At 65.5% G+C, this 21,941-nt stretch overlaps 2 protein-coding genes across 3 annotated transcripts; both read right to left on the bottom strand.

The window, feature by feature from the left end:
* Positions 1-1,718: 1,718 nt before the first annotated feature.
* Positions 1,719-13,223, bottom strand: KIF18B (kinesin family member 18B). Its single transcript, XM_068660997.1, has 16 exons — positions 12,968-13,223; positions 12,167-12,518; positions 10,434-10,591; positions 9,847-9,951; positions 9,480-9,590; positions 7,763-7,960; positions 7,354-7,530; positions 6,922-6,996; positions 6,615-6,727; positions 6,165-6,285; positions 5,799-5,914; positions 4,801-4,997; positions 3,454-4,024; positions 2,662-2,757; positions 2,394-2,485; positions 1,719-2,178 (listed from the first exon to the last, which is right to left on the bottom strand). The coding sequence occupies exons 2-16, from the start codon at positions 12,480-12,482 to the stop codon at positions 2,066-2,068; spliced, it is 2,559 nt and encodes an 852-aa protein (XP_068517098.1). The 5' UTR covers positions 12,483-12,518; positions 12,968-13,223; the 3' UTR covers positions 1,719-2,065.
* Positions 13,224-13,993: 770 nt separating this feature from the next.
* On the bottom strand, positions 13,994-21,083 carry C1QL1 (complement C1q like 1). 2 transcript variants are annotated; one of them, XM_068661000.1, is made up of 2 exons: positions 20,090-20,908; positions 13,994-14,743 (listed from the first exon to the last, which is right to left on the bottom strand). In XM_068661000.1, the coding sequence occupies exons 1-2, from the start codon at positions 20,651-20,653 to the stop codon at positions 14,564-14,566; spliced, it is 744 nt and encodes a 247-aa protein (XP_068517101.1). In that variant the 5' UTR covers positions 20,654-20,908; the 3' UTR covers positions 13,994-14,563. The 2 variants fall into 2 exon arrangements, with proteins under 2 accessions (XP_068517101.1, XP_068517099.1); XM_068660998.1 differs by lacking the exon at positions 13,994-14,743 and adding an exon at positions 17,956-18,478 and having other exon boundaries at positions 20,090-21,083.
* Positions 21,084-21,941: the final 858 nt, after the last annotated feature.

Here is a 21,941-nt window from a genome sequence, read left to right on the forward strand (position 1 = left end):
CGCCAGGGTGCTCACACGTGTGCCAAGGCCGAGCGGGGGCTTTCTCCCCGCACCGGTCCCCGCGGCCGGGTGCCAGGGCTGCATGAAAGGGGCTCTGTGAGCCGGCAGGCGCGGGCCCGGCATGGCAATGAGGGGGCTTTGTGCGAGCCCGGCCCTGCCGGGAAACGCGGGGCTCGAGGCCGCGGTGACGGGCACGGGGCCACTGCCGACCTCGGCCCTTGTGGGGTGCTGCGGTGTGGCCATAAAGTGGGGTTACGGGGCTTGGGGACATCCTGGGGACAAGCCGGCGTCGGAGGGGACTGCGGTGCAAGGGGTGGGCTGGAGGGTGTTTTGGGGACCTGGGGACGTAAGGGACATGTGGTGGCAGCGAGGGTGGCCGGAGGCAGCGGGGCCCTGGGGTGCTGGCTGGGGACACTGCAGTGGTGGGGACAGGCCTGGGTGGCTGGCAGCTAGGTGGCAGCCGATGGCCGGGAAAGCTCCCGGCCCGCCTGGTGGGGACGGTGCCAGGTCCCGCTGGGCCATGTCCCAGAGGGACTGGGGAGATGCACTGGTGGCACTGGTGGCACGCTCGGGGACAGCCTCCTGTCACCACCGCCCCAAACACCCCACAGCTCCCTGCTCCCAGCCCGATGCTGGTCCCACACTGAGGCTCCTCGGTCCGGTGCTGCCGGTATCAGGATGGGTTTTATACCCACGGAACCGTTGTGGGGCACGTCCGCACCCCATAGGTGCCGGGAGCTGCCTGCTGTCCCCAGCCAGCCGGAACAGGGACCCCCCTGAGGACACGCACTGGGGGGGCTCTGCGTCCCTGCAGCCTTTCCCAAACCCACTGGGAGAGCGCAGGGTGCCCGGCCGGCCCCCACTCAGCTCCCCAGAGATTTATTTTCTCCCAGCTCCTACGCAGCCGGGATCAAAGCACTGCTGCCTCTTGCGGAAAGCTGTCACTCCCAGCGCTGCGGGGATGCAGATCTGGGCTCTCCCCCCGCCTCCCCGTTCCCCTCTTAATGAGAGGAACGAACTCAGAGCGGGCTGGAAGTTTTAATTAGAAGCTTCCAGCCTCCGAGAAGACAAAGGCGAGAGCTGCGGCTGCCAGCCAGCGAGCAAAGTAGGGCAGGAGGAGCCGGTGACCCCGGTCCCTACGGGGAGCAGCCTGTGCGGGACGGTGCTGCCGGAGCAGGGCGAGGGCTGCAGGTTAAACGCAGCCGCCTGGCCCAGAGCCCACGCGGCTTCTGTGACCTCTGCCGGGGCCCTCACCACTGCCGGTGGCCCTGAGGAGCTGGAGCAGGCACCGGGGTGCGTCACAGGGCCCAGCAGTGTCATGGTGGGGAAGTAGGACAGGGCACAGGGGGACAGCTGCAGGAGCGATGCTCTGAGCTCTGCCCCAGAGCTGAGGTCTCACCAGCAGGAGCCAGGGCTGGAAGACGAGGCTGAAATGCCCTTGAAAGCACTTAGCAGTGACAAGAAGGGGGCAAGCAGCTGCCCCCCGCCCATCCCCACACCAGGGCCCAGAGCAGGGGCCTGCACCCGCCCCCGGCACCTCCCTTGCAGTGATGGGAGATGGGGCTGAAGCCTTTGGGCCGAAGAGGGAAGCCACGGGGAGCCTGCCCCTGGGGGCCAGAGCCTTTTCCAGGCCTACTTTGGAAGGAGCCAAAACCCAACCACTGCTCCCTGGGCGAGGCGGAGGCGAGAAGAAGCAGCCACACGTCTCCCCGCGCCCCTCTGGTTTGAAGCTTAAAGATTTATTAAAAGCGTGTTATTTCTTAGCATCACCCATCTGTTAGCACTCGACACCCTGGTGCGGAGTAGAGAGGGGCTGAGAGGGAACAGCAATAATCCATCTGCTACAAAAATACGCGGCGCTGCGCCCGGGGAGAGCAGGCGCGAGGCAGGAGGCAGCTGGGACCCCCCAGCGGGGGGAGCTGGAGGGTGGCAGGGGACGGGGTGACAAATGCAGGTGGCAGGGGAGGTGGCCCTTCTGCAAGGAGGGAGATGATGGGGCCCAGAGGAAGAAGTTTGGCAGCTGGGTTTGGGCCCCCAGGGGAGGACTGGGCCATACTGGGTGCCATCAGCACAGGAGTTTTGGGGCTGGCAGGGTGGGTGCAGTGGAGGCGCTGCCGCGCGCTGTCAGCTCCTGGGTGCTGTGCTTGCTCTTCCAGCCGAGACCACGCCGAGGATGCTCTGAGGAGAGAAACAGGAGAGGAGGCGATGAGGCAGCTCTGGGGCAAAACCTGAAAGCCCGGCCCCCTCCTGAAGGAGATCCCAGCACTGCCAGCTCTGTCCCCCTTTACAACCTACTGCAAGCACCCGCTGCCTTCCCCAAGGGAATATAAATTCTATTGCCCCCAGCACGCTGAACTTCACAAGGGGGGTGCCTGGCTGGGTGGGGGGCTCACCTGGAATGCTCGGGGGCTGCGCCAACCTCTGGCTGCTGCTGGAGAGCTGCCCAATTCTGCTCTGGAGCCCGCCCAGCGAGCACGAAGTGGTGCTGTGAAAGAAAAAGGGGACACAAAGGCAGGGCCGTCTTAAATGCCAGGCTCAGGGCAGACCTGGTTGGCCCCCGTCCTCCCCAGCTGGCCGCAGGCAAGGAGGGGGCTCCAAGCCCCCGAGGGGAGCAGCCCCCAGCCCTCGCAGAGCGCTCCTGGCCCCCATCTATTGTCTCACCTCACCGCTCGCCTCCGCTTCCGCGCAGATGCTTTGGAGACAGAGGAGGGCTTGGGGATGGAGGAGCCCCTCACGGAGAACACCGGGATGGAGGCCCTGCAGGCAGGGAGGAGAGGGTCAGCACTGGGGGGGGGCCAGACCCCCTTGCTGGGAGCAGAAGCCACACACAAGCAGGACAGCAGCCCAGTTTGCAGCCCCAGGGGAAATGGTTCAAACATGGTTAAAGCCGCAAGAGATGGGCACAGGAGGAGGCAGCTGCCCCACCACCACTGCTCCCCGAGATACTCATGGTCACACCATCCCCTGCACCTCAGTTTCCCCAGCTGCCCTCTGCAGGAAAAGTTCCCTCAGGTTTCCCACGTTACCTCGGGCATCACGACCTCTTCCCAGCCAGCCTCCCAGTTCAGCAGAAGCACTGGCAATAAAGGCAATGCTGCACAGCCCCGCTCCTCACCCCACCTCTCCTTAGGTAGAGGCACTGCCCCACCTGCTGCCCAAGAAGTACTTGGGGCTCAAGAAGCCACCTGGAGGATACTTCTCCCAGTCCAAAGGGAAAAAGGAAAAGGAGGAATAGATTCTTTGGAATATTTCTTCTGTCTGAGCAAGCCATTCATGCACAGGCTCAGCCCACTGCTTGCAGGCTGTTTTCTGCTCTATCTCCCCTCCTAGCCCAGCTGCAGGGATCCACAAAGGCTCTGCGGGTGCAATTCACTCAGAAAGCAAGATCAGGGAGGGGGAAATCCCCAGCCACGCAGGCAGCCCATCCACGAGCCTGGGCGCAGCAGCACTAACCTGGGCACGAAGGGGCCACCCTGCTTGTTTAAGAGGCACTGGGCGTTCTCCCAGCCAGGGAATTCGGGCAGGTTGAAGGTGTCTGGCTTGGCCACACCAGGTGAAACGATGTCCTCGGAGAGGTCAAAAGTCACGTTCAGGTCACGGGCAGCCAGGACAGTCGGGGTGCAGCAGTTCTGGGCAGCCGATGTCATCAGGGGCACGCGTCTTTTGGTGACTGTCAGCGGGCAGATTTTGGGGGTGCAACTCCGCAGCAGTTGGGAGGATTTGGCCTCTTTGAAGCAGGGTGTGCGCGGGCTCTGCATCGCCTCGGGAGCCTCCGCTTCTCTCCTGGAGCCCTTCCGTAGGCCCGGTGGGGAGGATTTCCTCTGGCGCTTCACCTGCGTTTTGAGGCTGTGGGGAGTTTCCAGCCTGGAAGCACTGCTCATCTCAGACCTCCTCCTCTTCCTCGCCAGGCCAGGAGCTGCCAGCGTGGGACTGGAGAGCGGAGCAAGCTGCTGCAAGCGCCGCAGAGCTGCCCTGGTCATGGGGACGCCGGGCTCAGCAGCAGGCGTGGTGGCTGCTGCCACGGCTAAAGGAGAGAAGTGAGAGTCAGCCCTGCCTGCAGCGGGTCCCAGGAACCCCCAGCACCTCCTTCTGCCCCCGGCACAGCTCCGAGATGCCTGCCCAGCCCTAGCTGTGAGCCCAACAGCAGCAGTTTGCCAGCAGGTTTTGCCATCAAACCATGCTCACACGAAACCCAGAGGGAGAGGCAGCGTAAAGCCTGATGTCTCGTCAAACTACAGGCACCGGACTGGTTCTAAAGCAAATGCCCCGTGGCAGTGCCCTGTCTGTCCCTAAAAAACGGGGTCTGCAGAGTCCACAGCTTCACTGCTGGGTTCCTGCCGTGGCACTGAGGGTGTGGAGGAAGAGCTCAGCGCTGCTCAGACACAGGCTGTCAGCTGGGAGACTGCAGCTGGGCTGACTTGGGCAAACGTACCAAGGAGTAAACAAGACGAGAAAAGATGAGAATCCGAGCTGCTGCTTTAGTCTCGTGGACAGAAATATCGCTCACGTTTAAGCTGACTCGTGCACACATGCTGAACTCCCCTGGGACAAGTGCTGCTCACTGCTCCTACCGTGCCCCGGGCTGCCAGAGATGCTGGCTGGCCTGAAATGCTCGGCAGCAGGGCTGGGAGCTGCTCTCGGAGTTCCCCGCCAGGCACCGTGTCAGGAGGAAACTCAGCTCTGGGCCTGTGCCCACGGCTGGGAGCTGCACCCTCCCACAAGCATCTCCTCCAAAGCACCCCTCCAGCACATGCTGTGCCCCGAGGAACAGGGACAGCACCAACTGTCCCAAATCCTTACTGTCACAGCCCTGCTGTGGCCCCTGGGCATCTGCGGGTCCGTTCGGCAGCGGGGCTTGCTCCAGGCTTGCACCAGCCTCCTGGTGCACCAGGCGCTCCAGTTCCTCGAATTCAGAGACCATGTCAGGAGTCAGGAGGTTGGCAGCCTTCAGGAGGGAATACTGCTTTCGGGCAACACTCAGGATAGCAGCCACGAGCCTGGCACAGAGAGGGACACGGTGTCAGGTGAATGGACCTGGCCCAAGGCAACCCCTCTGCCAGAACCAAGAAGCAATTCACAGCTGAGCTTGGGTCAGCATCACCCAGACCAGAGGCTCAGCACCACCAGCATCACCTCAGGGACCTGCTCGAGGCGGGGCAGAACCCATTAGTACAGGTTTGGGCAAAGATGGGCAAACTTTGAGGCTGTGAGGTACCGAAGCTGTAAATCTAGCGGAGGACCTGAGCCACAAGGTGTGCGTTCACCTGGTGGTTACAAGGAACACAACGGCACCCGTGCCCTTTCTGCCAGGCTTCAGGCACTCGTTAGCTCAGATAGAGGCAGACAGAGATCCAGGCACACGCTGAGGCCAGCCTCCCTCAGGAGACCTTTCTAGAGAGGCTCGTTCTGCCAAGATGCTTGGGGCAGAGACATCAGCAGATGGTGCCGCGGGAGCCCTGCCAGGGCAGGACCTTGGGGAGCCAAGGCAGGAAAAAAAAAGACTTTGCAGAGGTAATTTCAGGACTGACAATTTGCACTTAAGGCTCCTGCAGCTGCTGTGCCTGGAAACCTCCCTCTGTCCATGGAAATGGCATTTCCAGGAGATCATCCCACGGGATTAGATCCCTGGGAGCTAAATCTGTTCCTTCACACACGGCAGTCTCTGCAAGCAGAGACCTGCTCCTGCAGCCGTGTGGGCTGTCCCTGGGGGGGCTGCATGCTGCAGGAGGGTGGACAACACATCCTGTGTGGGAAATAGCACCCGCAGGCAGGAAGGGGCACGTGGGGGCAGCACTCACGTTTCTGTCTGGCTGCTGGACAAACTCTGCGGAAGGCAGCTTGATTTCCTCATTCCCGGCTGGAGATCTGTCCCATCAGTTGCTCTGGGACTCCTGGGAGGAGTTTCCTCGGGAGCCTGGAGCAGTCATCCAGAAATGAGAACTTCGCTAGCCCAAGATTAGTTCATATCTCAACTGAGTCTGACCCCCCCAAACTGTTATCTGGGAAGTTAAGGGCTTTTGCTAGCAACTTGCAGCTCACGCTGAGCCAGGACCCCACAGAGCAGCTGAGCTCCTGCCTTCTCCAAGCACGCCAGCTGTGCCCCAAGTGTGTCTGAGCCCCCAGCTTGTGCCAAGCCCTCGCGTGCTGCACTCCCCTTCTCTCACCTCCTCCTCCCGTTCCAGCTGTGGCTGAGCAGCCTGTCCAGCTCCCAGCTCCTGCTGCCCTCCATCGCTCATCCCATCAACACCCAGGGCTGAGCACATCTTTGGGACAGCTTCCTCAAACCTACAGCAGTCAGAGAGAAAATCACAGAGAGAAAGACAGAGGATCCATTGAGAAAGCCATCACATTTGACTAAGAAGTTTGGGCATGGATCAACCAGGACAAGACACGGCCTTTGCAGCCCAGCTTCCCTTGGAGCTTGCACTCTGTGGTCTCTCAGGCCCGTAACTACACCTCAGCGCGGTCAGGATGATGACACACGCTGGTGGAAGAAGCTCCTGGGCTGACACCTGGGCTGCGACCAGCTCTGGAGCTGTGCAGCCCTACTTGGCACAGGGGATGCCAGGACCCAGCAGCTCTGCCCCAGTTCCTTGCCAGCCCCACAACCTCACCTGGGCAACCCCGCTGGGCTGGAGCTAGGGGCAGCCAGCGGTGCTGGTGGCTGCTTCGCTGCATCCCGGGCGGTGTCCTCATAGGCACGGAGCTTCGCCCGCAGATCTGCCACCTGCAGGGAGGGATCAGCTGCTGCACAGCTGGCTCTGGGAGCCCAGGGAGCTCAGAGCTCCCCGAGAAGCTGACGCCACTTTCCCAGTGGGCAGCACTGCCACACAGCTCAGAGAGGACCACGGAGCTCAGAGGCGCATGTCCCAAGCAAACCATGGCTAAGGACAGTGCCCTCCCTCCTTGCCAGCACCTCACCTCTGCTTTCAGCTGCTCGCAGATCACGGCGTATTTACTGATGTGGCAGTCAAGGCTGAGGACGTTGCTCTTCAGCTGCAGAGACGGGGACGAGTGAGAGGTTAAAGAAGCACTGGGCAGCACACACCCCTCAACCAGAGCTGGAGCAAAGCCTGCTCCCGGGTGGCTGCAGTGGGCACCACCAGTGCTCAGGGACCTGCTGTGCCAGCCACGAGCCCTGGGCTCTAGGCTGAGGGGCTTTATCACAGGACCAGGCACTCAGCGTCCTCAGCCTCATCCTGCCCAGAGCAGCCCCCGTGGCTGGATAACTGATGCTGGAGCACCGAGACACCTCCTAACCTCCCCCAGGTACCAGGGCACGCTGCAAAACCCAGCTCCTTCCCACCCATCCCCAGCAGCTCCCCAAACCACAGCAGGTCACGAGGTCCTCACCGACAGCTTGATCTCCTTGGCCCGGTTGGCGTACTTGAGCGTGTTGTAGGTGTCCTCGTAGGCCAGCGCGGAGGGGCTGACGGCAGCAATCATGATGGTGCGGCAGTTCCCTCCGATGGAGTCCTTCAGCAGGCGCGTCAGCTTGCTGTCCCGGTACGGGATGTGGGTCTTCTTGCTCTGCACCAAGAGATCAAGGCGCTGCTCAGCTTTTGGGACCTGCGCGCTCAGCCCCAAGTCCCGCACCACAAGGGCACGGCCACACATCCCACTGCACCTTTCACAGCCCAGCCCAGGCTGCCAGCCCCACCACAGCAGCAGAGCCATCAGCCCCGGCACTCAAGGACCCCCCTCGCATCCACCTTCCCTGCAGAGCCATGGCCCAGTGGGGCCCTGCAGGGAACAGCCTTACCTTTGCGTCAGCCAGCGCGTTGATGACGTTGATGAGGGCCAGCAGCGAGCGGTTGATATTGGCGCCTTCCCGGAGCCGTTCGCCCCGGGTGTTGGTGACCGAAGCTCGCTCCGAGCCTGCCAGGTCGATCAGGCTCATCTTGGCTACTTGCAGGTCCTGAGCGAGGCCGACAACACGGTCCTGCTGCTTCACGTAGATCTGTGAAAAAAGAACCGTGAGGCTGCAGCTCAACAGGGCAGGTGAAGCTACCAGCTGGAGGCAGCTTCACCTGCAGGACAAGGTGTCAGCGTGTATAAAAGGGTGGTGAAATGGATTACAGAGGCCAGGAGATGGGGCGGGGTTCAAAGAGGATCCCAGCACACTGAGAAGACAAGCCAAGACTCTCTGATGGCCTGGGTAGCAAAGCCACAAGAGGGATCAAACAGGGACTGACAGAGCTATGGGAAGTGATCGGCATTTCCGTGTGTGTAAGCAGCGCACAGCGGGTCGGGTCCCCAAAGGACAAAGCCAACGGGGAGCCCTGGTGCCATCCAGGAATGCTCGCAGCATCTCAGCCTCAGCCCCAAATCTGGCCATGGATTTTGCCTCTGAAGGTTGCTGGGAGATGATCACCACGGTACATGCTGGGAAACCCAAAGCTGCCAGGGGCTGCAAGCCCCCAGGCACAGCCTCGCAGCCCCTGGGAGCGTTCAGGCAGGGTTCTCAGTGCTGAGCCCAGGTCCTGGCTTACGTGGGCAAAGCAGAACCCTGCCACTGAGACTGCAGCGCTGCTCCACAGCTTCCCCTTCTGCAGGCCTAGAGATCCCCCAGGAGCAGCAGACACCTCTCCCACCGCCCCGTAACATCCTCAGCTGCCTGCCACGGGCCAAGAGACGTCCACGCTGGAGGTGCCACCGATGGCAGCCAGTCGTGCGTCCTCACACAGAGCCCAGCTCCTCCACGGCCCCTGCTCCAGCTGCCGGGAGGCAGAGCTGGCAGCGGGAGGGCAGCCTTCCAGTGCCACTAATGGATTCGCAGCAGGCAGGAGTCCAGCGCCCACCGCCGTGCCCAGCTGGGGAGCCGGCTGGGAAGCCATCCAGACACCTGGACTTCCCCTGCAAGCAGCCACGGGCAAGGCACCAGGTTCACACTGAAATTACAGTCAGAGTCCTCAGTCTCCCCACGCAGCCGTGACGGCCCTGCTAATTCAGGGGAGGGCCTGGCTGGAATTGAAATCAAGCGGCAGGTTTGTGCGGGAGAGCACCGAGGAACCAGGAGCAAAACTTACAGAGCAGGGAACAGAACTCCTGGCTCAGAGCCGAGGGGGATGACGGGGCAGACAACGCGCCTGCCCCCATACCTGCAGGGAGGCACTGCCCCGAGGCAGGTCCCCCTTGCTCTAGGTCAGGTTTGGGTACATCTGCCTGCAGCTCACACGCTCAGCCTGCTATAGTCCAAAGCATCGAGTGGGTTTTCAGCCCCTGGGGGGTGTAACACCAAGCTGGGCCTGCTGGCTGGGGGGTGCAGCCACCAGCACGACCAGTACACTCTGTCCCAGTGAGGAGCAGGCTAAGAGGCCTGCCCAGCCCCGTGTCCCCTCTTCTCAGAGCCACAGCCGTGCTGATTTTCCCTGCAATTCACCAGGAGCAGCGATAGCGACCCTGCTATGCCAGGCTCGGTGTGGGCTTGCTTCTTATCTCCTGCTCAGCACAAAGCCTGCTCAGCCAGCAGCCCTCACCTGGAACACGGCGTGCGAGCGGGAGGAGGTGGCGTTGGCGTCTGTGGGGTGCTGCGTCCGGTTTTTGTTGCCGTTGGCCAACATCTCCAGGAGCTGCTCTGCCGATTTGGGCTGGAGGAGAACACAGAGAGGCAGGGATCAGCAGGCTGGGCGCCCCCTCCGCAGGCACCGAGACAACCTGACATCGAGCAATGGCAGCGGCTCAGATGAAAGGCAACCCACTGCTCTGCGGGTTTTTTTCAGCTCGGGGTCATGTTTGCTGCTAGGAGCTGCACAGAAAGCACAGCCCCTGCCTTCCCTGTGTTTGTTTCCAGAATTGGTTTAGCCGCAGCACCGCTCAGAAGCCGTGCCCATCTTTTACACCCACCTGATGGAAGGAGAGGCCCTGGACCACGACTCCTTTCTCTGGGTCCTCCCGGATCGCCAAGGGGCCCTTGGGCTCCAGCAGGTCGTGAATCTGCTCGTTGTACACCTAGAGGGGGGAGCCCACAGTGAGGCTGAGCTCTGCTCCCCCAGCAGCGAGCAGAGAGAAGCTCCGAGCATCGGGATCTGACCCGATCAGATGCCCCCCACTCCCCCTCAGCACCCTGCAGGCCACTTCCCAGGCGTGACACGGAGCAGCCGAGGGTGCTCTAAATGCAGAGGACGGCTCTCGAGGGCTTTGCTTGCAAGTCACCGTGCCAGCGCTCCCCTGCAGCCCTCCGAGCCGGGAGGAGCAGATTGCTATGCAGACCGCAGGCACCGCGGCGTGTCGGCGAGCAAGAGAAACTTCCCGGGCTCCAGATGGGGGAGAGGCAGGGAGGAACCAGCAGCACCAGTTCACCCAGCTGCTCAGGTGAGCCTGGTTCCAGCAGCTCTCTGGGCCCCGGGGGCACTTGGGGGTCTGCGCCAGCCCTGCCTGGTAGCAGGGGAGCCTCGGAGGCAGGAGGGGACGCAGCGCGGGCACGGCGTTACCTCCTGGTAGGAGACGAGCACCTCGCAGCTCTTCTCGTCCTTTCTGGCTTCGATCCTCTTGTACAGCTCCACCATGGTGAGGTACATGATGCCGGGGCTCTGCTCCGAGCCCAGCATGGTGTAGGTTTTCCCCGCTCCCGTCGCCCCGTAAGCAAACACTGGGAAGGGAAAGGGCGGACGTTGGAAGCTCCCAGGAGCCCCGCAACGTTCCTGCGGCAGCCCCTGCAGCAGGGCTGGGGTCACTCCCTGCCTTCGGAGAGACCAGGCAGAGCGGTTCAATAGTTAATTATCCTCAGCACTGCCTGCACCATCCTCTAGTGCAATTTCTTCCTAGTTTCAGCTGTCAGCATCTCTAATTTAGCAGATAAAGACAGAACGAGTCCCCAAACCGTCACCCATTTAGACACTTTGAGGCCATACTCGAGTCACCCTTTAACCCTCCCTTTAACAAGCTGAGCAGCCCCAGCTCCCTGCCTCTCGCTGGAAGGTGTTTCTTTTTTCCAGACCTTGCAATTCATCTCATTTTTAACCCCGGTCTTTCAACACCATTTCTGAAGCATTAACATCAGAGCAGGCCACACTCATCTGGAGAGCCTCAGCCCTTCTCCCCCATTAGCGACACTTTGTGAGCGCCTCATTTGAGGATCCGAGCTTTGTTTTATGCAGATAGAGACGCGAGACATGCCTGCCAGGTGGGCACGGTGACAGAGGCAGCCTTCAGCAGCGCGCCGGGGAGCCAGGAATAGCATCCTCCGGTCCCGCTGCCCAGCCCGGCGCATGATGAGACAGGAGAGCGGCCGCCTCCCGCTCAGCAGCACTGACATGCTCGTTACGCCGCTGCTCTGACAGCCCGAGAACCGCACGAGGATCCGCAGCGTCAGGCGAGGAGCTCGCAGACCCGGTCGTTGTGTGCTGCCAGCCTGGGAGACGTGCGGGGGGCACGGCAGCCCCCCCCCAGAGCCCCGACACGCGGGCGCCTCACCTGGGCTCCTGCTCTGACGCTCAGCGGGTGCCCCCCGAGCACCGCTGGGGGGTGAGGGCTGTGCCCATCGCAGCCTTTTGGGATGGGAAAGGATTGCAAAACCAAAGCAGCCTTTGCACTGTGAGCCCGCTCCACCTCCTGCTGCTGTCCCAGCCCCAGCACAGGTTGTCTGCCCCCAAAATGCCACAAATGCCTGGAAAATGCCTGCCCGATCTCATTGCCTATAGCAGCGCCCTTTTCCCTCGGACATATCGCATCCCCTACAGTGCTGAGCGCCATCGGGGCCCTCACAGCTCTGCTGGCTGTGGCCCCAAAAGGGCCCAGAGCCCTGGCTGCTGCCCCCCCTAGCAGCACAGCCATCCCTTGGTCACACACAACTGTCACCCACGCAGCACGTGGCTCGCTGTGCCCACAGCTTGCTCCAGCCACCAGCAGCACCCAAACCCCCCAGCTCCACAAATTATCTCCCACTCCACCTCAAATTCCATTTCTCCTCCTTGACCCGAGGAGCCCAGTCAACACTTCTGTGCCAGGAACACCCCAGCTCACGCCTCCAACCACCCCCAGCTCATCGCCACTGCTTGGGCTACCCCATTAGCCCAAAAAAAACAGGTGTGAGAAGAGAGCAGCAGCCACCTGCCCCCTTGGGGACGTCCCCGCGTGGTGACCGGCAGCACGAGGGCCACATCCTGGCCCTGCTGAGCCCACCCAGGCGGCATCGGACGGGGCGGAGGCGCTGGCCGGGCCTTACCGGAGCAGTTGTAGCCATTGAGGACGCCGTCCAACACCTCCCGCGTGGTGTGCTGGAACACCTCCTCCTGCGTGGCCCCCTCCCCGAAAACCCGGTCGAAGACGAACTTCAGGTCCTTGCCCCGGTGCTTGGCCCCGCGGCCGGGCAGCACGGTGCCGGGGGGGCCGCCGGGCTCCTCGGGGTCGAAGACGAGGATGTGCTGGTCGACGACGTGCAGCACGGCGTGCGCAGCCCCCTCCCGCTCGCAGGGGTTTGGGGGCCGCACGCGCACCACCACAGCCACGGTGCCCTCCTCGGGCGGGGGTCCCAGCGCCATGGGGCCGGGCAGGACACGGCCCTGGGGGGCCACACGCTGTGGGGGAAAGGGGTCAGCCCTGGGGCAGAGACAGAGCGGGGGGACCCCCACACAGCAGCCCCAGCTCCCACCTCCCCAAATCCCTCCCCATCAGTGCCACCCCTCCCCCGGTGCCCCCGTTCACACAGCTGGGGCCTAAACCCCCCCCCAAGGGCCCTATAGGGTCTGCCCCTCCCGTCCCCTGTCCCCTCCCTCCAGGGCCCTTCCGAACCCCCCCCCAGGTGCCCTGTGACCCCCAGACCCCCACCCCTGCTCTGGGCCCTAGTGCTGACCCCTTCATGCCCTATAGGGCCGGAACACAAACACATAGATGTACATATGGCCCCTTGTGGGGCCCTACAGCCCCTCACCGAGCCCTATACCAACCCCTCAGTGACCTACAGCCCCCCCCGAGCCCCGCACTGACCTCTTAGTGCACGATCCCAGCCCCCAGCCCCCAGACTCACCCTTTAGGAGTCACAGCGGCGCCTCCAGGCCCTGCGGCTCCTCTCCGCGCCCTATAACGCCCCCTCTGGGGCCCTACAGCCCCCCCTTGGGGCCCTGTACCCACCCCTTTGTGCCTTGTGACGGCTCCTTGGTGCCCCACAGCCCTCCCTGGGGCTCTGCACAGCCCCTTTGGGGCCCCGCAGTCCCTGTTGGGTGCCCCCGGCCCCGCTGTGAGCCCCCGGCCCCACACACGGCCCCCGCCCCTCAGCGCCCCCCTCCCCCGCCGCTTCCGCCCCTCCGCGTTCAAACCACCCGGCAACCCCCGCCCGCCCTCCTGATTGGCCGCTCGCTCCGCCGCCTCCCATTGGCTTCCCCCGCACCACGTGTCCCCTTCCCTCCCGCGCGGGGCCTCACGGGAGTTGTAGTCCCGCCCTGCCCCGTCCCGGTGGGCGCGGGGCGCCGCCATGTTGGGGTCTCGAGGGCGCTGCCGGGGCTCGTCCCCTGCTCGCCCCTTCCCCAGGCGGCGGCCCCGGGTCTCCGCCCCCCGCCTCCCGTCCCGGCTCATGGGGGCTGAGAAAGTTGCACTGGGGGTCCCCAGCCTGTCCCCGCAGCCACCCCATGTCCCCAAGGGCCACCAGGCGATGTCCCCACGCCCGCTGCCACCTCCCAAGAGGTGTCCCCATGTCCCATCCCCACGTCAACCACACTCCCGTGGGACCCCGCCACAGGGACAGCGAGCCCCTGAGGGGTCAGACATCCTGGCAGCCCCCCAAGGGGACAGCCGGGACCCTGCCTCTGGGCAGGACCCTCTGGGGACACCTTGGTGGCATCGCAATGTCACCCCTAGCCCGGCTCCCACGGGGACACCGGCACCCGGGGACAGGCTGCGGCCACCCGCAGGGGATGTGGGCCCCTCCTGGCACCCCCATTTCCCTATGTGGGGCTCTTGGGGACATGCCCCAGGAAGGCCACGAGGCCATGGGACGCCGTCCCCAGGGTTTGGGGACACGGCTGTGCCCGACGCGGGGACAAAGACAGCACACGGGGGAGGTCACAGCTCTGCTTTACCGTGGAGTCGCCCGGGACCGGGCAGCGGTGGCCCCCCCGGCACAGCCCCAGCGCGGGGCGGGGGCACCCATAGGGCTCCTGTACATATCTACAGCCCGGCGCGCCCGCGGCGGGGACCGTGGGGCCAAGCGGGTCACAGCCAGGGGACACGGGGTGGGGAGGGGCAGCGCAGGGCATCCCCCGGCTCCTGCCTGCCCACCGCCCCTCTGCTCCCCCAGCCCCGAGTTAGCAGCGTTGGGGTGAGCGGCCGGGGGGGAGCGGGGTTTTGGGGCCCCACAGCCAGCCGGGGTGGTCGTCCCGGACCTCAGCGGGGGGACACCGCGGGGCTGGACAGCAGCAAGGGGACGCCGTGGGGCCGGACAGCAGCAAGGGGTGGCCGTGGGGCTGCACAGCAGTTGGGGGGAGGCCGTGGGGCTGGACGGAGGACGGGGATCCCATGGGGCCGAACCATGGCAGAGGGACGCTGTGGGGCTGGGTGGGCGTCGGGGGGTGCCGTGGGGAGATGCCGTGGGGCTGGGCGGCTGCGGGGCGATGCCGCGGGCCCAGGCTCAGTCCGAGTAGATGATGAAGCCCGAGAAGGTGCTGTACTTGTTGTTGTTGCCGCCGTGGGCTTTGCCCCCGTCCAGCTTGATGAAGACCTCGTCACCCGCGTCCAGGTGCAGGATGACGCTGTTGCTGGCGTAGTCGTAGTTCTGGTCCGCGTCCTGCGCGATGGCGCTGGCCCGAACCTGCGCAGGGGACACGGCGTTAGCCCGGCCTCGTCCCGTGTCCCTGCCTCACCCGCGGGTCCCCACGGCCCCGTCTTCACCCCACGTTCAGCCACCCCGAGGGGCACCCAGCCCCTGATGTCCCTGCCTCAGCCCTGGCTGCGGGGAACGCAGAAAAGCAGCTCCTGTGCAGCTCCTGCACGCCCGGGGGACACCCATGGGTGCCCGGGGGCTTGGTTCCCACTCCCTCCAGGCTGCCTCGGACCCACACCCACGGGTAACCGGGACCCAGCTGGAGGAGACAGCGCCGGCACGGGGACATTGGCAGGGCTCTGCCACCACGGTGGCACCCAGCAGCACCCTGAGCCTCTCCCAGCCCGGCAGGCTCGGACACGGGGCCACAGCCCGGCTGTGGGGCAGGAGGGGCCGCTCACATCAACAACTGCCCCCGAGCGAGGACCTGGCAGAGCCCGCGCCTGCCCAGCAGCCACAAAACCTCCCGGAGAAGCAGCGCCGCGGCCGGAGCCTGCTGCTGCTACCGAATGATTTGGGTAATCAAATCTAAGCCGGCGCCGGAGCCTTGCAGCGAGATCTCCCAGCGCCGGGTGACAGTGACAAGCCGGCAGGTAAAACCCCGTGTGAAATACAAAGCGATGCGCCGGGGAGAAGTGGCTCCTAATTATAACTGACAAGAACGGGCTCTAAATTGGCTGGCGCTGCTCGGGGAGGCTCCGCTGAGCGGCTGCGGGGCCCCAAACCGGTGGCAGGAGGAGGGAGGCACCCGCGGCACCCACAGCCAAGGGTCGTGGGCACCTCTGGGGACAAAGCAAGGCCACCCCAAAAGCCTTCGGGGCTAACGGCAGCACAGCCTTTACAGGCATCTCCCCAGCCTGCGGGAGCGAAGAACCCCTCCAGGCAGGAGCTGTTCATTCTGGAACCTACTGATGGCCCCGCGCAGTCCCCGGGGATCGCTCTCACACACAGACAGACCCTTTACAATAAAAATCACCCCATTTCCACCCCACCACGTGGCACTGCGCAGCTTGCAGGCACCCCCGTCCCGGGGGGGTTCCTCTCAGGTGCAGCACCCCGCTCCCCCTGGGGACACAGCCGGGCTGGCGGCTGGACACACGCTGCCACTGCGCCCCGTGGGCTGCGGTGAGGAAGAGGAGGGTGGGAAGCAGCAGAGGGAAAGGGGAGGCAGGAAGAGCCGCTCGGCTCTGCCACCCCCCCCCTCTCCCCAGCCCTGTCCCCGCTGCAGCGGGAGCCGCGCGGTGCCATCCGTCTTCCCTCGTTAAGGAGCCGCCTCGTCACCGCGCGCCCGCCAGCCCTCCTCGCTAACCAGGGAAGATAAATGGCAGCGCCGGGGCCGGGCTGAGCAGCTCCCGGCTCCTCGGCGGCAGGGCAGGCGGGGGTGCCACCACCTCGTCCCCACGGCCTCGTCCCCAGGACCACGGGGGACACAGGGAGCGGGGAGCTCCGGGGGGGCGCAGGCGGCCGAGCGCTGCTCCGTGCCTCGGTTTCCCCGCGGCACTGCCACAGGGAAGAGCGCAGCCCCCAGAGAGGGGTGGGAAGGGAGAAGCAGCTCAAAGTGGGGACATGGCACCCAGCTGGGGGGGGGCTGGCCACTGTCACCAACCCGGGTGACCCTAGGGCTGGGCATTGCCCCCCCAGTGGCAGGCTGCACTCAGGGGATGCAGGCAGCCCACGGCCCCACAGACCCCGCTCACTGCAGCCATGCCCCAACCCCTGTTGTCCCCCACCACGGAAGGACGTCACATTTGGGGACACCCCGTGACACATGCCTTGGGGACACCGGTCTCTCCAGCACACGCCTGGGGCCAAACACGCAGCCCTTGGGTGCATCCAGGCACCCCAGGACACAGCGGATGCCCACGTCCCCACAGACCCACGGACACCTCTCCCTCTGTCCCACCTTGGGGACAGTCCCCGTGCTGTCCCCGTGGTGCCCATGGAGTCACCTGCACCCTGCTCTCACCACCGTCAGCTCCGTCGCAGCCCAGCCGTCACCTGTCACAGCCACACGGCCAGAGACAGCTCTGGGGACAGTGCCTGTGCTGGGACACCCAGCGGTGCTGGCACTGCTGCCAGCCACAAGGGACTTGGGGTCCCCAATCCCACCCCAAACCTGCTGTGACCCCACGGGACGTGGCACAGCCACAAATCAGGCGCTGCCCTACAAAACGAGGACGGCCCTCACCCTGTGACAGTGCCACCGTGGTGACATCCGCTCCCGCATACACGGGGCACCTCCGGACCCTCCGTGGGGGTGGGACAGGCTGGGACGAGGTGGCAGTGGCACCCCCCGTGCCCCCCCCACCACCCAGCTCCAACCCAACCGAGCCGCCCCGTCCACCCGCCCGTCCCCACCGCTCGCCTTTCTCCCAAACACCAGCTCCTCGCCCCGCTCTCTCCTCGTCGCTCACCGGAACGGCTACAAGCTAATACAAATAAGAATAATTAATGCTAATTAATCATCAGGAGCTGCTCCCTCCCGGCACCGGGGCTCCCCTGGCTCTCATTAACTCGAGCACCGGGGCGGTGGTGCGGGGGCGATGGGCTGCGGGACTTTGCGCTCCCCAGGGCCGGGGCTGATGTGGGAGCGGGGCAGGGGTTGGGGGGGGGCTGGCGTGTGCCCCCCGGGACCGACGGGGCCGGGGCTGCACCAAACCGCAGCATCCTCCAGCGCTCGCCGCCCCGCAGCCGATTCCTGCGCAAAAATAACGCGGGGGCTGCCGCTGGGGCTGGGGGCTCGTCCGATGCCGGGAGTGAGATTTATTCATGGGGAAGCCAACCGCGGCCCCCCCGGGGCGTCACCTCTGTGAGGAGCAGGTCACCGAGCCGGGCACGAGGACTGCGGAGAAGTCCAAGGGTGATCTGGTGATCTGCAGCCTTCCCGCGGGGACGCTGCCGGCGCCGGCTCGCCCCGCGCAGCCCTGGCAGCAACAGAAGCCCGAAAGGCGCCGCGGTGGCCCCGGTCCCGGTGCCCAGGGGTGCTCAGCGGGTGCCCCCCGCACCCCCCGGGGTGCAGCCCCCTCGTCACAGCACACCCCGGGCCGGCTGAGCATCGCCTGGCTGGCACAGGGCTGTGTTTCCAGAGCAGAAAGCCCAATTCCTCTGCTTTTTCATGCATTTTTTTTTGTACCTTTTTAAACTCCCTCCGCTCCAGCCCCGTGCCAGCCCTCCCTCCCGCCCAAAGCACTCAGCCACCTCCCGAGCCGCTTATTTATAAATATTTGAGCGGTGATATCTTGTTGGTAATTAGTACCCGGCGCGTGGAGATGGCTGCGATTCAGGCGCCCGACCAGGACCGCCGTTACGATGATTAAGCTGTATTGCAGGCGCACGCCCGACTGATTTTATTTACTCTTGACAGGGGCTTTGTAGCTTCTGGAAACGCATCTGTTAGCGCCTCGCCGCGCCGGCACAAGCCCACGGCGCGTGGGCCCCGCGGTTCACCGGAGGCTCGCGCTCGCCCCGGCGACCCAAGCTGTGAACGGCGAGGGTGCGGAAAGGGATGGGGGGGTCGTGCCCCCTCCTTCCAGCTCGGTTTCGGGGGGGGTCGGGTTCCCGAATCGCTGCGCGGGCTTCTTAGGGAAGGAAAAAGCCATCCAGGTGCCGTGGGAGATGCTCACCCCGCGAGCAGGGGATGCCACGCGGGTGATGCTCCGAGTTGTCGCCATGGGGAAAAGCACCCTGCGTGCTCAGGCATCGCCACGATCCCCCAGTTCGGGGCTGTAAAAAGCAGGTGCAAGTGAAGGGAGGGAAAAAAAAAAAGAAAAAGAAAAGAAAAATCCAACTGTTCGGTCACAGCAGCCCCGGTTATGATGCTGGGGGCTCCTGCCCTGCCGAGCCCGAAGCTTCTCGGAGCGAAGCGCTGGAGCGCAGCGGCTGTGCCGGGGGTGCTCGGCTCCCCAGCGATCAGAGCCCGAGGATGATTTTGGGTTCATAACTCACTCTTGGCTTAATCTGGCAGCCCAGAGGCTTAAACTCGGGTGCGTGCTGAAGTGCATCAGGGTGCCAGGAGCGGGGTTTCGTGTGGGGGGAAGACAAAACAGCAAAAGCAACGGCAGGCAGGAGCCGGGGGCAGCGGCAGCGCTGCCGCGATTCCCTGCCCGTCCTTCCCCGGGGATGGATCCCGGCCGCGGCAGCACGACCGCACCGCAGCCGCCACGGTGACACCGGAGGAAATTCAGCTCGGGTGACATTTCGAGTGTGACAGCCAAGGCTCCAGCAAAGGCTGAGGATCTGTGCCTGGAGTTGCGGGTGGGGAGGACGGCGGGGGGAAGAGGCACCGTTCTGGGCAGCACCAGAAAATCTTGGGGATGGTGCTCGGGGATGGCTTGGGATTTGGAGGATTTGGGGATGGAGAGGGCTGGGGGGGCTGCTGGAGGGCAGGGGTGGCAGGGACAGGGCCAGCTTCTGCCCTCCCTCCCCCCCCTCATTGCGCAGATGTCCTTCAAGGGTGACGCAGGGACCACCACGGCCCCAAGCTGCCCTCCAGCATGGGGGGGCCACCAGCACCAGGGGGAGGCACCAGCACCGGGGAGCCAGCCCCATCCTTGGGTTGCGAGGGTGCCCCAGAGGCTGTCCCCAGGGCAGGTTGGATGTCCCACGGGTGCGTGGCTGCGCAGCCGGCCACAGATGGGGACATCGCTCCCAAAACAGGTGCCGGGCACTGTGGACCTGGCTCCAGGGTTGCAGTGCCCAGGATGCGGGGCAGGGGCTGTGCAGCCCCCTCGGTGCCCCTCTTGAGGCCACCACAGATGCTGTCCCTGCGGAGGAGTCCCCAGGGCAGGGCAGCCTGCATGGTCCATGGGGATGCTGGACAAGGGACCTCAGGGACATGGCAGGGGACCACGAGGACACCCTGAAGGCACGGCAGGGCACATCTGCAGGGCCAAGACAAGGACAAGGAGGACCCCCGGGGACACATCGGGGCCCCCTGGGTGCACGGACAGAGCACATCTCCAGCGCTGTGAGAGGGACGGGGCGTCCGGAGCCTGGTCTGTGGGGCTGGGAGGAGGAGAGAGCACCCTGGGGGGGCACCCAGGGCACATCTCCGGGTGGGAGAAGAGCACAGGGCACCTCAGGGTGCTCCTGGAGCTCATCCCCAGAGCTGGGAGAAGGAGAGGGGGCACCCTGGGGGGGATGCAGAGCACGTCCCCGGGGCTGGGAGGAGGGCAGAGCACCCCGAGGGTGCACCCGGAGCACATCGCTGCCGGCAGCAGGCGGGCAGGGTGCTCCTGGGGTGCACCTCCAGGGCTGGGGGGAGCTCAGGGCACCCCGGGGAGGCGGCGGTGGCAGCTCCGTTCCCCGCAGCCCGGCGCGGCGGCCGGCCCTTACCTGGCCGTTCTTGCAGAGGTCGGCCCACATGCTGGTGCCGTCGCCGCCGCGCATGAGGACGTGGTAGGTGAAGAAGTAGGTGCCGGGGATGGCGCAGGTGAACTTGCCCGAGGCGGCGTCGTAGCTGTTGCCCAGGTTGGTGACCACGTCGTCGAACTTGAGGATCTCGTAGCCCTCGTGCGGGTTCTTCAGGCCGGCGTAGAAGGCGACGCGCGGCACCGTGCTGTAGGTGGCCGTGCTCACCGCCCCCGTGGCCCCCGGCCCCGGCAGCCCGGGGGGGCCCGGCCGCCCCGCTTCGCCCCGCGCCCCCGGCGGCCCCGCGGCTCCCGGCGGTCCCGGTTCCCCGGGGGGCCCCGGCGGGCCCGGCTTGCCCGGCCGGCCCGGTTTGCCCTGGGGGCCCTGCACCAAGGTGGAGGGCGGCGGGAGGGGACCCCGCTCGCCCAGCGGCCCGGCGGTGCCGTAGGGCTCGCAGACCATGCGGCAGGTGCCCAGCATCTCGTAGCGGCCGTCGGTGCCCGCCGAGCTGACCAGCACCGGGATGAGCACCACGAGCAGCAGCACCATCACCACGCCCGCCGCGGCCGCCAGCAAAGTTTTGCGGCCGAGGCTGAGCCGCCGCCCGGCCGGGGCGCGCTGCCTCCCGCCGGGGGGAATGGTGCCGGCGGGGGGGGGCGAGGCGGCGGCGGGCAGGGCGGCGGCGGCGGCGGCGCTGGGCAGGGGGGAGGCGGCGGCGGGGGCTCGGCGGTGCCCGCTCCGCTCCGCTCCGCTCCGCTGGCTCCGGTGCGCTCCGCGCCCGCCCGCCCCGGACACGCCCCCTCCCGGGAAGCCACGCCCACATCCCGCGAGGCCACGCCCACCCGGCGCTCGGGACACGCCCCCAAAGGGCTGTGGCCACGCCCACTCCGTTCATAGCCACGCCCACTCCACCCATTGACACGCCCGGGCCAATCATAACCACGCCCACAAGCCCCATGACCACGCCCACTCCGTTCATGACCACGCCCATTCCCCTCCATGACCACGCCCATTTCATTCATAACCACGCCCACTCCCCGTAGCCACGCCCCCTCCCACCCCGCCACACCCCTCGAGGCCACGCCCCCTCCCCGGGCTGTGCCCCCCACCCCGCCCCACAGTCCCCCTATAGCCCCCCTGGGGACACCGTCGCAGCTCCCCCCCCAGTGTCACCCGTGTCACCCCCGCGTCCCCTCCGGCCACCCCGTGCAGCCCCGCCAGGTCCGGAGCTGTCCCCCCCCAGGTCACCCACACCCATGGGACCCATCCCAGGGACACCCTGGGGACAGGGGACACAGCCCCCGGGGCCACACCAGGGGACATCCCCAGGGCCACCCGCAGTGTCCCCAGCAGGGACAGAGGCAGCCGGAGCAGCCAGATGGTTGGGGACAGACCCAGGCCGCAGGAGCCCCAGCACCCCGCGGTGCCACGCTGCCTGTCCCCTGGGTGCCTGTCCCAGAAGGGACACCTGGGGACAGCCTCGCTGCTCTGAGCACCCCGAGCCCCAACCCGGTCCCCGCTGGTGGCCATGTCCCCGTGTCCCCACGGTGTGCCACCGGGCTGGAGGGGTGGGAGGCAGGCAGGTGCCCGGTGGTCCCTTGGATGTCCCTCCCCGTCCTGCATTGGTGCCTCCAGCGTCACCTTGGTCCTCGCTGTCCCACTGCCACGTCCCCATCACCCCAAAATCCTCCCCCAGCCCCACACATTCACCCCACCATGGAGATCCACATGGGGCCATGCGGTGGGATGTCACCGCTGGTGGCAGCAGGGCTGAGCACGGTGTCCCCAACCTGGCCGTGCCACAGGGCTGTGCGCCCCCCCCCAGATGGCACCGGAG

Source organism: Anas acuta, chromosome 25 (genome assembly GCF_963932015.1).
Source record: "Anas acuta chromosome 25, bAnaAcu1.1, whole genome shotgun sequence".
Lineage (NCBI taxonomy): Eukaryota > Metazoa > Chordata > Aves > Anseriformes > Anatidae > Anas > Anas acuta.